This window comes from Salvelinus namaycush, chromosome 3, assembly GCF_016432855.1.
Source record: "Salvelinus namaycush isolate Seneca chromosome 3, SaNama_1.0, whole genome shotgun sequence".
Taxonomy (NCBI): Eukaryota; Metazoa; Chordata; class Actinopteri; order Salmoniformes; family Salmonidae; genus Salvelinus; species Salvelinus namaycush.
In genome coordinates this window covers 91,896,072-91,911,728 of record NC_052309.1, presented here as the reverse complement: position 1 = coordinate 91,911,728, position 15,657 = coordinate 91,896,072, and the positions used below count along the sequence as shown (strand labels likewise).

General features: G+C 46.9%; 1 protein-coding gene across 2 annotated transcripts in view; it reads right to left on the bottom strand.

The window, feature by feature from the left end:
- Positions 1 to 1,127: 1,127 nt before the first annotated feature.
- LOC120042580 (guanine nucleotide-binding protein subunit alpha-13) overlaps positions 1,128 to 15,657 on the bottom strand; it is a 45,200-nt gene continuing 30,670 nt past the window's right edge. The window contains exons 3-5 of one of the 2 annotated variants that reach the window (XM_038987405.1): positions 11,243 to 11,293; positions 6,593 to 6,793; positions 1,128 to 6,304 (exon numbers count right to left, since the gene is read on the bottom strand). In XM_038987405.1, the coding sequence (XP_038843333.1) occupies positions 5,933 to 6,304; positions 6,593 to 6,793; positions 11,243 to 11,293 (624 nt within the window). In that variant the 3' untranslated portion in view covers positions 1,128 to 5,932. The remainder of the gene's footprint in view (positions 6,305 to 6,592; positions 6,794 to 11,242; positions 11,294 to 15,657) is intronic. The other variant, XM_038987413.1, reaches the window with a different exon arrangement.

The following is a 15,657-nucleotide window of genomic DNA, read 5'->3' as shown; positions in this document are numbered from 1 at the left end:
AGGGTGGTATGAGGGCCCGACGTCCACAGGTGGGGGTTGTGCTTACAGCCCAACACCGTGCAGGACGTTTGGCATTTGCCAGAGAACACCAAGATTGGCAAATTCGCCACTGGCGCCCTGTGCTCTTCACAGATGAAAGCAGGTTCACACTGAGCACATGTGACAGACGTGACAGAGTCTGGAGACGCCGTGGAGAACGTTCTGCTGCCTGCAACATCCTCCAGCATGACCGGTTTGGCGGTGGGTCAGTCATGTTGTGGGGTGGCATTTCTTTGGGGGGCCGCACAGCCCTCCATGTGCTCGCCAGAGGTAGCCTGACTGCCATTAGGTACCGAGATGAGATCCTCAGACCCCTTGTGAGACCATATGCTGGTGCGGTTGGCCCTGGATTCCTCCTAATGCAAGACAATGCTAGACCTCATGTGGCTGGAGTGTGTCAGCAGTTCCTGCAAGAGGAAGGCATTGATGCTATGGACTGGCCCGCCCGTTCCCCAGACCTGAATCCAATTGAGCACATCTGGGACATCATGTCTCGCTCCATCCACCAACGCCACGTTGCACCACAGACTGTCCAGGAGTTGGCGGATGCTTTAGTCCAGGTCTGGGAGGAGATCCCTCAGGAGACCATCCGCCACCTCATCAGGAGCATGCCCAGGCGTTGTAGGGAGGTCATACAGGCACGTGGAGGCCACACACACTACTGAGCCTCATTTTGACTTGTTTTAAGGACATTACATCAAAGTTGGATCAACCTGTAGTGTGGTTTTCCACTTTAATTTTGAGTGTGACTCCAAATCCAGACCTCCATGGGTTGATACATTTGATTTCCATTGATAATTTGTGTGATTTTGTTGTCAGCACATTCAACTATGTAAAGAAAAAAGTATTTAATAAGAATATTTCATTCATTCAGATCTAGGATGTGTTATTTTAGTGTTCCCTTTATTTTTTTGACCAGTGTATTTTATAGATCCTAAGTGGTGTCAAGTGACTATGAAAAACATTGACATGACATTTAAACAACTAAACATCACGTGAGATTGGAAACTGACAAACAGTCCCAACACACACAGTTGTGACAAATGACTGTCAAACATGACGCCAATGAAGTGACTTCAAAACACACGTCACAGTTTGTAAAATGGTGTGTGGTTTTATTGGCAGAACAGTAAGAGGGTAAGACAGTATAAGTTAGAGACTGTACAACGAAAGCATTTTCTCATAAACAATAAAAAAAAAAATCATCAACTGTATAAGCAAGAGAAACCGTTTGTAACCATTGTTGGACTCGTAATGTGAATAATCTTCTTGGATACTGTCCCAAATGACACCCGTGTCCCTATTTACTTATACTACTTTAGACCAGAGCCAATAGGTCATCATGTAGGGAATAGGGTGCCATTTGGAACGCAGCCATCATTGAAACGAGGACATAAACACCGCTAAGGCAAACACTGTATTTATAAAAACTTGACGGGGAAAAAAGTCGGGTAACAAGAGGCACAACAACATCAGTCATGTTTTGGCAGATCATTTGCATATTTACCCTTCACTAATAAAGAACTGAATGGATAACATGGGACAACAGTAACAAATCATCAGGATCATTCTCATAACATACACAAGAAGTGGTTCATTGAAGTATTTTTGCTGTGTGGACCGGAGCACAGTGCTGTTGCATAGCTTTAAAACACCATCACCTCTCACACAAACAACTCAGGTCCTTCCCATCCCAGGTCCAATATGTCAGATTGCACATTCACAACTCCACCTTGATATAATGGACCAGGCCCCAAACCTTCCTCCACATTCCATAGAATCAATAGAACCAGAATGACGTTTCATTCTCGTTGTGTGTCGGAACCCTCAGTGATGACAGAGACAGAGACACAGACAGAGAGAGAGTTGTAAAGGAACAGACAGTTCTGAGGGCAGGACGGGGGTCTGACATCACAGTTAACAGCTTGAAACCTCTACAACTCTTTTTGACACAATGAATTACAACTCAGACTGGGTTAAAACCCGTTGTGGAGGACGACCAGGCCACTGAAGGCAGGTTTTTGTCTGTAGCAGAAACCTAATGAAACAGGATTTGTGACATCATCAAAGTGGGCCTGGGCATTTGAAATGACACTGTGTTCTGACTGACTCTTGGGCTGCATTCCAACATCCACACGAACATGAAGGAAGCAGTGCATTCTAACTAGTGTGCTAGCGTTGATATTGGAACGGAGCCGTTGGCACACATTTAAAACCCCCGCAGCAGCAGCACAGAGAGAGACGGCCTGAAGGAGCAGATACATACACACTGACTGAATACTGACCACTGTGTTACTACTGGCAGACTGTCTACCCTTTTCTCTGACCGGAGAAGACAAAGGCCTGCGTCTGTCTGTCTTTGACAGCCTATTCCCTACATAGTGCATTACTTTAGACCCTATGGGACCTGGTCAAAATTAGTGCAATATATAGGGAATAGGGAGCCATTTGGGACTCCTATTTGAGCTCTCCCTCACTACATAAGACCAGTAGGGGACATAGGTCTGTCCGTCTGCCTGTCTACTGGGTATTGAGTCACTCTGGAGGACATTTGGCAAAAAGCACTGACTACACCCATAGAAATAGAATGGCTAGAAACAGTTCTAGAATGGACACACAGTTCTAGAATGCACATGATTCTAGAACGATCACATTGGGACATGTTGGGTCCAGTGGAAAACTGTTGATCAGGCCACTTCAGACAACACTCTTAAAGGACCTAGCTACTCTAAACAGCAGGGCTCCTGAGGTGGGCAAGCACAGTGATGATGGTTACATCTATTTAACCCAGGTCAGAGGTCACCCATAAGGCTAAATGCTTTAACTATGGTGGCCCATAAGGCTATTTTTTGTTTTTGTTGCATCTTAGTTGGAACTCCGTATTAATCTGTGTGGACATCTACATCCCCTGGGAGAAAGTGGTCTGTTTCTGTAGGAGTGTGTGTTTGTTCAGCATCGACAAAGACAAACCACAGACCCTAGTCTGGTCTGACTTACTGGTGTGTGTGGCGCGGGGGGGGAGGAGACACTGGTCCCAGTCACACCAGTCCATCCGCCTGGTATAGAGGATGGAATGGTGGCCCTTTCTTTCCAGAGCCTCGGGCCTTCAGCCAAGGGGCCCTGACACACAGTCTCAGCCCAGACAAAGAGCTCTGTGCTGGGGATGACTCGGAGCTATGGAAGGGGTGGCCTGGAGCAATCAGTCAGAAGCCCTAACAGGGCTGACAGTGTTTGTGAGAGAGAGACTTGAGCTACACATGCAGCATGTTTGGCCAACGAGACTCAGACTGCATCCAAAACTATATAGGGAATAGCGCTCACTTGGGAGACAACGAGAGAGAGAGTGAGACAACGAGAGAGAGAACGAGAGAGAGAGAGAGAGACAACGAGAGAGAGTGATTTTAGGGGTCTATGTGCAAAACCGCACCCTACTACCTTAATAATAATAATAATAATATAGTGCACTACTTTTGACCAGAGCACTAAGTAGTGCCCTACCAAAGACATATAGGGCCGAACGCAGTGCACTAGATAGGGAGTAGTAGGGTGTGACTTCAGACGCCCCCTGGATAACTGGTACAACAATGTGAAAGGTATCTCCTGGTTCCCCTCCAGTTGGTAGAAACCCAACGTCCAACTCATTTAAAGACCTGTTATGGGGGTTTGCTAGGAATAAAAGACACATTGGTCGCTGAGGAGTTAAGGAGAAAGATTCATCATTCATCAAATCATTTGACACCATTTCCCCACCACTTTTCCCTGACTGAGAGATAAGAGTATGTCTAGGATGAGACTCCACAGGGTTTACAAGGCTGATCACTGTCTCTTCCCTCTAGGATGAGCCTCCACAGGGTTTACAAGGCTGATCACTGTCTCTTCCCTCTAGGATGAGCCTCCACAGGGTTTACAAGGCTGATCACCGTCTCTTCCCTCTAGGATGAGCCTCCACAGGGTTTACAAGGCTGATCACCGTCTCTTCCCTCTAGGATGAGACTCCACAGGGTTTACAAGGCTGATCACCGTCTCTTCCCTATAGGATGAGACTCCACAGGGTTTACAAGGCTGATCACCGTCTCTTCCCTATAGGATGAGACTACACAGGGGTTACAAGGCTGATCACAGTCTCTTCCCTCTAGGATGAACCTCCACAGGGTTTACAAGGCTGATCACTGTCTCTTCCCTCTAGGATGAACCTCCACAGGGTTTACAAGGCTGATCACTGTCTCTTCCCTCTAGGATGAGCCTCCACAGGGTTTATAAGGCTGATCACTTGCTTACACTAACACAGAGAGAGGGACAGAAAGAGAGAGAGGGGAGAAACAATGAGGACTGGAAGAGGGGATGTAGCTGGCCGGCAAGTTGTTTAGACTACCAGCCTCTGATGGACAGCCGCCTGTGTGTGTTTTAGGACTCAGGCAAATGAATATCATTGCTCTAAATACACAAATAAGTGGTCCACAATGTATCCTGAGAATTAGCTCAGTAGTTTATCAACTGGTCTGTCTGGAGCAAGTCTGTCTGGAGCAAGTCTGTCTGGAGCAAGTCTGTCTGGAGCAAGTCTGTCTGAGCGGTCCGTGTGTGTGTGTGTGTGTGTTCACACACCCTCTTCCATAGCCTTTAACACTGCCCATCAGCAGGTGTAAATCAAACTTGTGCATAAACCTTTCAAATATAACTTAAGACAATGTTTAGGTACATATATTCATAAGAAATCTATGTGAAAAAAAAAGTAACAAATGTAACTGATTAAAAAACTAAAGTTCCAAACAGTAAGGCCAGGACTAAGACAGGGATCAGGTCATAAGAGTCTGTATGGGCAGGTTGTGTGTGTGTGTGTGTGTAGCTCTGTTTGATAGGTAATCATCAGACAGTGGTAAAAGGCTTATTTGTGGAATCATTAAGGATTAGTTTTAGTACAGTGCTGTAAATTCCCACCACTCTTTAACTTCCCCCCAGCAACAACAAGTAACAAGCTCTCCGCTGCAGTTGGTTCTTCAGTTCCACATCCAGATAGTGACACTGATTTGCTGTCAGAATGGTGGCGGGTCACGGTGATGTCATAATCAGGCTCTGAGGGAAAAGGAAGTGGAGAATCTAGCCAGTTCAGGGCAGGTGGAGGTGCATAGCGACAGGCTGAGGCCAGTAAAACACAGTCAGCATTTTGTTCTACAGCGTTACCACCCCCTCTTCCCTGGTTGCCGCGGGTGACGACCTTTGACCCCCCCCCCTCCAACACAGAAAGGCCAGTTGACCCCCTCACCCTTGACCGCTAACCTCCAGAAGTGGTCTGGGCTGCTCAGACAGGTTACAATGTGACAGAGTGAGACAGGAGTGTTAAGAGTGAACCAACAGAGTGAATATAGTAATATAGAACAGATTTAGGACCAGCTTCCCCTCCCCATATCCTGTCATTAACCATTAGTGGGGAAAAGGAAAAACTGACCCAGGATCAGCGTCCGAGGGCAACTTCATCCTACAGAACACATCGACATATCTACAGACTCTGGAATAGTCCATTACAGAGAGGAGAGGGGCGTGTGAGGGGAGGGATTGGGAGAGCTCATTTACAGTGGTTTAGAGGGGGGGGGAATAGAACTGCCAGGTACAAGGCCATTAGAAGTGGTAACAGGGTTCAGTGGTCAAGGGTCATAGGTGACAGCCTGCACCAGAGGTGACTGGAGATCAGGGGTCAAGGTGAGGGCTCACAGGGGTTAAAGGTCAAGGGCCAAAAGGTGACTTAAAAGGCAGTGACACGTGACACAGTGTAACACAACAACTCTTTTGCTCTCTGTTCATCACCCTGCAATCACTGCAAGTCAGTGGGTCACGGTGAGGGGTCACGGGGGGGTTAAAGGCCAAAAGGTGACTTCAAAAGGTCATAACCCCCCTGCAATCACTGCAGCATCAGCTGCTTTAGGTTGTCGTGGAGGATGGTGTCCTTGACGTCTCGGAACACCAGGCGAATGTTCTCCGTGTTGATGGCTGTGGTGAAGTGGTGGTACAGGGGCTTCTGTGTCACGTCCCTCCTCTTCCCCCGGAAACAGTCCACTAGGAACCTCTGTACGTCGACCAGGCTGTGTGGCTCCCCGGGGTACTCTGGGAAATAGTCCTTGATGGGGACGGAGCGCACCTTGTCCTCCAGAAGGTCTGTCTTGTTGAGGAACAGGATGATGGAGACGTTGGAGAAAACACGATTGTTGACGATCGTCTCGAAGATGTTGAGGGATTCGCTGAGACGGTTGGTCTGACGGTCCTCCATCAAGACCTGGGGGGGGGGGGGAAGGTTAGGGGAGTAGTGTGTGTGTGTGTGTGTGTGTGTGTGTGTGTGTGTGTGTGTGTGTGTGTGTGTGTGTGTGTGAGAAATAGAAAGAGTTTGTGTGTTCAAGTGAGTGTGTACGCATACAAATTATATTTAACATCTTAAGACAGGTGTGTGTGTGTGACAGTGGGTGTGCTGGTTTAAGTGAGTGTTTGTGCATGCATCCAAATTATTGGTCACTTAATTTCATTCACAAGGACAGAAACGTGTGTGTGTGTGTGTGTGTAAACCCACCTGGTCATACTCTGAAGAGGAGACAAGGAAGAGGATGGAGGTGACAGAGTCAAAACACTCAAACCATCTCCGTCTCTCCGACCTTTGACCCCCAACGTCCACCATCTTAAATGGAACGTTCTTGATCTCAAAGTCGTACTCATGGATACCTTTAGTGGGCTTACGGGCCAGGAGAATATCCTGCTGAGTCGGTAGGTAGTCCTGGAGGAGAGAACGAGAGAGAGAACGGGTGAAAGAGAGAACGAGTGAATGAGAGAGATGGAGAAGGTTGGTACTAACAGATGCCTTTAGTGGGCTTACAAGCGAGCAGGATATCCTGCTGAGTCGGAGAGAGCGAGTGAATGAGAGAGAGAGATTTGCTAGCTAACAAGGTAGAACAGATTGTGATGAACACACCATGCTGTACGTCTCCAGCTGTTTGAACAGCATGTTAGCCTGTCCACTTTGTTCAGATGGTGGAATCAAGTGGCCTACCTGAGTCATCAGAATGAGAACGAGTTGAAAATTCCTTATATAAACTGTGTTTTATGCTTATTGAACATTTATAAAAGACAGACTAGACAGCTAGTATAATAGTCTGGCTAAGATGCTGCTAGTGGTGTTATATAACACAGACTAGACAGCTGGTATAACAGACTAGACAGCTAGTAAAACAGTCTGGCTAAGATGCTGCTAGTGGTATTATATAACAGACCAGACAGCTAGTATAACAGACCAGACAGCTAGTATAACAGACCAGACAGCTAGTATAACAGACTAGACAGCTAGTATAACAGACTAGACAGCTAGTATAACAGACTAGACAGCTAGTATAACAGACTAGACAGCTAGTATAACAGACTAGACAGCTAGTATAACAGACTAGACAGCTAGTATAACAGACTAGACAGCTAGTAAAACAGTCTGGCTAAGATGCTGCTAGTGGTATTATATAACAGACCAGACAGCTAGTATAACAGACCAGACAGCTAGTATAACAGACTAGACAGCTAGTATAACAGACTAGACAGCTAGTAAAACAGTCTGGCTAAGATGCTGCTAGTGGTATTATATAACAGACCAGACAGCTAGTATAACAGACCAGACAGCTAGTATAACAGACCAGACAGCTAGTATAACAGACTAGACAGCTAGTATAACAGACTAGACAGCTAGTATAACAGACCAGACAGCTAGTATAACAGACCAGACAGCTAGTATAACAGACCAGACAGCTAGTATAACAGACCAGACAGCTAGTATAACAGACCAGACAGCTAGTATAACAGACCAGACAGCTAGTATAACAGACCAGACAGCTAGTATAACAGACCAGACAGCTAGTATAACAGACCAGACAGCTAGTATAACAGACCAGACAGCTAGTATAACAGACCAGACAGCTAGTATAACAGACCAGACAGCTAGTATAACAGACCAGACAGCTAGTATAACAGACTAGACAGCTAGTATAACAGACCAGACAGCTAGTATAACAGACCAGACAGCTAGTATAACAGACTAGACAGCTAGTATAACAGACTAGACAGCTAGTATAACAGACCAGACAGCTAGTATAACAGACCAGACAGCTAGTATAACAGACCAGACAGCTAGTATAACAGACTAGACAGCTAGTATAACAGACTAGACAGCTAGTATAACAGACTAGACAGCTAGTATAACAGACCAGACAGCTAGTATAACAGACCAGACAGCTAGTATAACAGACTAGACAGCTAGTATAACAGTCTGGCTAAGATGCTGCTAGTGGTATTATATAACAGACCAGACAGCTAGTATAACAGACCAGACAGCTAGTATAACAGACCAGACAGCTAGTATAACAGACCAGACAGCTAGTATAACAGACCAGACAGCTAGTATAACAGACCAGACAGCTAGTATAACAGACCAGACAGCTAGTATAACAGACCAGACAGCTAGTATAACAGACCAGACAGCTAGTATAACAGACCAGACAGCTAGTATAACAGACCAGACAGCTAGTATAACAGACCAGACAGCTAGTATAACAGACCAGACAGCTAGTATAACAGACCAGACAGCTAGTATAACAGACCAGACAGCTAGTATAACAGACCAGACAGCTAGTATAACAGACCAGACAGCTAGTATAACAGACCAGACAGCTAGTATAACAGACCAGACAGCTAGTATAACAGACCAGACAGCTAGTATAACAGACCAGACAGCTAGTATAACAGACTAGACAGCTAGTATAACAGACTAGACAGCTAGTATAACAGACCAGACAGCTAGTATAACAGACCAGACAGCTAGTATAACAGACCAGACAGCTAGTATAACAGACTAGACAGCTAGTATAACAGACTAGACGAACTGAGAATTAATTTTCCAGAATCAACGTTCATTGATACTCCTGTTGCAGTAGTGTAGCTCTGCTCTCAATGTGAGGAGTTGAGACATAAACAGGGTTTCATTAGAAAGGTTACCTTCTCCTCTACTACAGTATAATGTCTCTGTGTTGTGGTGTCCAGATGACCCATTCTGTTGGACCAAACCTCAAATAGTGAGGTGAAACCTCTTTGCAGATTAGTGATCTCTCATCTTTGTTGTTGTGAGTGGCAGGGGGAGGGGCTTGGTGAGGGTGTAAATGGGAAGGTGCATACAGCACAGAAGAGGCGAATGAGACAAGACCAAAAAGAAAACATGAGAACAGTCGAACATAATAAAACATGATCTTTACAAACTGAAGGAAGGAAGATCTTTAAACTGAAGGAAGGAAGGAAGATCTTTAAACTGAAGGAAGGAAGATCTTTAAACTGAAGGAAGGAAGGAAGTTCTTTAAACTGAAGGAAGGAAGATCTTTAAACTGAAGGAAGGAAGATCTTTAAACTGAAGGAAGGAAGATCTTTAAACTGAAGGAAGGAAGATCTTTAAACTGAAGGAAGATCTTTAAACTGAAGGAAGATCTTTAAACTGAAGGAAGGAAATTGTCACCTAGAGTGACATCTGATCAGTGAATCTGAAAAATAAAATACTATATCAGTACATCTTTATAGAACTAGTTGTTGAATCTGTCAGAAAAATCCCAGTAAAAAAAACATCTTCCCAAAGTGAAGTGTAAGTGTGCAAAGCAGAATTCGTCTCTCGCGCGCTCTGTCTGTCTCTGTCTGTCTGTCTCTGTCTGTCTGTCTCTGTCTGTCTCTGTCTCTGTGTGTCTCTGTGTGTCTCTGTGTGTCTCTGTGTGTCTCTGTGTGTCTCTGTGTGTCTCTGTGTGTCTCTGTGTGTCTCTGTGTGTCTCTGTGTGTCTCTGTGTGTCTCTGTGTGTCTCTGTCTGTCTGTGTTCCATGCCAGAGGAGAATTCCTGACATTCTAGACACTGTGACATCATAGGTCAGGCTGCACTGGAAAAGCCATCAGTAAAGTCACCATCAGGATACCAGCCAGAGATACAGAGTTACACACTCCTCATTCCTCTGCACTGCCAGTAAAGAACAGAGAGAGAGAGAAAGAGAGAGAGAGGTCAGTTTCCCCCTCTTTAGTCAGAAGGAGATCAGGCCTTAGCTGGTAGCACACCCTGACATCTCAGAGAGAGATGGAGAGAACCACACAGGGAGGAGAGAGGGACAGGAGAGAGGGATGGATAGAACCACACAGGGAGGAGAGAGAGGGACAGGAGAGAGGGGTGGATAGAACCACACAGGGAGGAGAGAGAGGGACAGGAGAGAGGGGTGGATAGAACCACACAGGGAGGAGAGAGGGGGACAGGAGAGAGGGGTGGATAGAACCACACAGGGAGGAGAGAGAGGGACAGGAGAGAGGGGTGGATAGAACCACACAGGGAGGAGAGAGAGGGACAGGAGAGAGGGATGGATAGAACCACACAGGGAGGAGAGAGAGGGACAGGAGAGAGGGATGGATAGAACCACACAGGGAGGAGAGAGAGGGACAGGAGAGAGGGATGGATACAACCACACAGGGAGGAGAGAGAGGGATGGATAGAACCACACAGGGAGGAGAGAGAGGGATGGATAGAACCACACAGGGAGGAGAGAGAGGGATGGATAGAACCACACAGGGAGGAGAGAGAGGGATGGATAGAACCACACAGGGAGGAGAGAGAGGGATGGATAGAACCACACAGGGAGGAGAGAGAGGGATGGATAGAACCACACAGGGAGGAGAGAGAGGGATAGATAGAACCACACAGGGAGGAGAGAGAGGGATGGATAGAACCACACAGGGAGGAGAGAGAGGGATGGATAGAACCACACAGGGAGGAGAGAGAGGGATGGATAGAACCACACAGGGAGGAGAGAGAGGGACAGGAGAGAGGGATGGATAGAACCACACAGGGAGGCGAGAGAGGGACAGGAGAGAGGGATGGATAGAACCACACAGGGAGGAGAGAGAGGGACAAGGGAGAGGGATGGATAGAACCACACAGGGAGGAGAGAGAGGGACAGGAGAGAGGGGTGGATAGAACCACACAGGGAGGAGAGAGAGGGACAGGGGAGAGGGATGGATAGAACCACACAGGCAGGAGAGAGGGGGACAGGAGAGAGGGATGGATAGAACCACACAGGGAGGAGAGAGAGGGATGGCTTCACTTCTCTTGTCATTCTGACTGTTACGTCATCAGCAGTAGTGTATAGATGTGTAAGAGAGATGGGTGGGACTTACCGGCTGTCCCAGCTTTTCCAAATGATCCAGGAAATACTTTACAGACTCTCCCTGAGAGAGGAGAGGAGAGAACATTAATGTCAGATTGGTTCAGTTAGAGTACAAGCACACTTACTACAGAGGTCATATTATTCATATTAAAAGTTATTCAAAAGTACTGCTGTGTGGGTGGATGTGAAATGCCAAGGCCTCCTTTTAAAAACACTCTGTTAAAACAGGAAGACAAGAAAAGTGTGTTGACCTCTGACTCTCACACGCTGCGCAAAAATCAAGGCAATGTGGCAAAACTTGCTTCCTGCGACCGCCGGACTGAGCAGGAAATACAGAGATCGCAGAACAAACACACACACACACTCACTCACAAACAACACACACTGCATCTATAAATGAAACCCTGAGTAACACGCTGCTCAGGAAGCAGCAGAGACAGAACAGAACAAACAGAAGGAGAGTGTGTGTGTGTGTGTGTGTGTGTGTGTGTGTGTGTGTACGCAAGAAAGGAGAGCGAGAAAGACAGAAAGAGAGAAACCGAGCTGTGGCCTTGAGAATTCCACACTCACAGAACAGCTGTGAAACCAGAGGTAACACTACCACGATGCCTTAACCCCCAGGAGGAGGCTGAAACCAGAGGTAACACTACCACGATGCCTTAACCCCCAGGAGGAGGCTGAAACCAGAGGTAACACTACCACGATGCCTTAACCCCCAGGAGGAGGCTGAAACCAGAGGTAACACTACCACGATGCCGTAACCCCCAGGACGAGGCTGAAACCAGAGGTAACACTACCACGATGCCGTAACCCCCAGGAGGAAGGCTGAAATCAGAGAGGTAACACTACCACGATGCCGTAACCCCCAGGAGGAGGCTGAAACCAGAGGTAACACTACCACGATGCCTTAACCCCCAGGAGGAGGCTGAAACCAGAGGTAACACTACCACGATGCCTTAACCCCCAGGAGGAGGCTGAAACCAGAGGTAACACTACCACGATGCCGTAACCCCCAGGAGGAGGCTGAAACCAGAGGTAGCACTACCACGATGCCGTAACCCCCAGGAGGAGGCTGAAACCAGAGGTAACACTACCACGATGCCGTAACCCCCAGGAGGAGGCTGAAACCAGAGGTAACACTACCACTATGCCGTAACCCCCAGGAGGAGGCTGAAACCAGAGGTAACACTACCACGATGCCGTAACCCCCAGGAGGAGGCTGAAACCAGAGGTAACACTACCACGATGCCGTAACCCCCAGGAGGAGGCTGAAACCAGAGGTAACACTACCACGATGCCTTAACCCCCAGGAGGAGGCTGAAACCAGAGGTAACACTACCACGATGCCGTAATCCCCAGGAGGAGGCTGAAACCACAGAGGTAACACTACCACGATGCCTTAACCCCCAGGAGGAGGCTGAAACCAGAGGTAACACTACCACGATGCCTTAACCCCCAGGAGGAGGCTGAAACCAGAGGTAACACTACCACGATGCCGTAACCCCCAGGAGGAGGCTGAAACCAGAGGTAACACTACCACGATGCCTTAACCCCCAGGAGGAGGCTGAAACCAGAGGTAACACTACCACGATGCCGTAACCCCCAGGAGGAGGCTGAAACCAGAGGTAACACTAGCAGCAGGATACAAGGCGAGGAGTAGACAGACGACGCCCCCTAAAGAGCCATAGATCACAACACATTCTATGGGGAAACCCCCTCCTCCCACACAACTAAGTCTGTGGGACTTTCTATTTCGGGCTAACATGGGGAACTGAAACCAGAGGGGGGGGGGGGGGGGGGGGCACTACTACCAGAAGGACTAGGTAGTGTTAGACCATGGCTTTAGATTAGCATCCAGGGGCAAGTGGGCAACCACATCCAAGTCACAAATCACTCAGTCCCAATGTTAATCATCCCACTCGGGTTTCCACTCTGTCACCTGAAACTGTTCAAGTCTCTTGTGTGACTCATACACAACACGGGGTAAAAGACCCCCAAGACCTCTGCTGTGGTTAAAGCCTGGAGACATTAGTCATGGAGATGATCTACTGACACACATAGAACGAACACTGATATACAGAAATAGTTTCCAGAAGAAATGACTGATACTTTCTAAGAGCTAAAACAGTAGGTGTTTTGACAGGACTATTTCTGCTTCCTAAATGGTTAATACGGGACTATTTCTGCTTCCTAAATGGTTAATACGGGACTATTTCTGCTTCCTAAATGGTTAATACAGTCATTATCACCATCAGCTAATGATCAGATGACCAGTCTTTTTCCTTTCCTGAGAACAACTTTGTCTTATTTGAATATAACTGCCATCAACTGTCACGCCGCAGGTTTGTTTACAACCTGACAATTAAATAAAGCTTGGAGAATTTGAATGAGAGACACAGACGCTGCCCGTGTGTCTTGTGATTATCTACTAACAGCAATAAAATAATAAAGAGCGTGAGAGAGATATGGACGGTGTTTAAAGCAGTGTAAAACCCATAGACTGTGTTTAAAGCTGTGCAAAACCAGTGTAGACAGTCCTAATGGAAGCATTTCCACAAAACCATTTAAGCGTCCAGTCAGACCAACACCACTGAGCAGAGCACTGCGGCACCAAAATCACATGGACCAAACCAATACCGAAGGGGAAGAAAACTGATTAGGTAGAATCCATTGAGAAGTGGTTATTAATTAGAATGGACTAGACCAGCATGATAGAATGTTCTAGGGTGGACTAGACCAGAATGATATAATGTTCTAGGGTGGACTAGACCAGAATGATATAATGTTCTAGGGTGGACTAGACCAGAATTATAATGTTCTAGGGTGGACTAGACCAGCATGATATGTTCTAGGGTGGACTAGACCAGAATGATATAATGTTCTAGGGTGGACTAGACCAGCATGATAGAATGTTCTAGGGTGGACTAGACCAGCATGACAGAATGTTCTAGGGTGGACTAGACCAGCATGATAGAATGTTCTAGGGTGGACTAGACCAGCATGATAGAATGTTCTAGGGTGGACTAGACCAGCATTATGGAACAAAATGTTCTAGGGTGGACTAGACCAGCATGATAGAATGTTCTAGGGTGGACTAGACCAGCATGATAGAATGTTCTAGGGTGGACTAGACAAGCATGATAGAATGTTCTAGGGTGGACTAGACCAGCATGATAGAATGTTCTAGGGTGGACTAGACCAGCATGATAGAATGTTCTAGGGTGGACTAGACCAGCATGATAGAATGTTCTAGGATGGACTAGACAAGCATGATAGAATGTTCTAGGGTGGACTAGACCAGAATGATAGAATGTTCTAGGGTGGACTAGACCAGCATGATAGAATGTTCTAGGGTGGACTAGACCAGCATGATAGAATGTTCTAGGGTGGACTAGACCAGCATTATGGAACAAAATGTTCTAGGGTGGACTAGACCAGCATTATGGAACAAAATGTTCTAGGGTGGACTAGACCAGCATGATATAATGTTCTAGGGTGGACTAGACCAGCATGACAGAATGTTCTAGGGTGGACTAGACCAGCATGACAGAATGTTCTAGGGTGGACTAGACCAGCATGACAGAATGTTCTAGGGTGGACTAGACCAGCATGACAGAATGTTCTAGGGTGGACTAGACCAGCATGACAGAATGTTCTAGGGTGGACTAGACCAGCATGACAGAATGTTCTAGGGTGGACTAGACCAGCATGACAGAATGTTCTAGGGTGGACTAGACCAGCATGACAGAATGTTCTAGGGTGGACTAGACCAGCATGACAGAATGTTCTAGGGTGGACTAGACCAGCATGACAGAATGTTCTAGGGTGGACTAGACCAGCATGACAGAATGTTCTAGGGTGGACTAGACCAGCATGATAGAATGTTCTAGGGTGGACTAGACCAGCATGACAGAATGTTCTAGGGTGGACTAGACCAGCATGACAGAATGTTCTAGGGTGGACTAGACCAGCATGACAGAATGTTCTAGGGTGGACTAGACCAGCATGACAGAATGTTCTAGGGTGGACTAGACCAGCATGACAGAATGTTCTAGGGTGGACTAGACCAGCATGACAGAATGTTCTAGGGTGGACTAGACCAGCATGACAGAATGTTCTAGGGTGGACTAGACCAGCATGACAGAATGTTCTAGGGTGGACTAGACCAGCATGATAGAATGTTCTAGGGTGGACTAGACCAGCATGACAGAATGTTCTAGGGTGGACTAGACCAGCATGATAGAATGTTCTAGGGTGGACTAGACCAGCATGATAGAATGTTCTAGGGTGGACTAGACCAGAATGATAGAATGTTCTAGGGTGGACTAGACCAGCATGTTAGAATGTTCTAGGGTGGACTAGACCAGCATGATAGAATGTTCTAGGGTGGACTAGACCAGCATGTTAGAATGTTCTAGGGTGGAC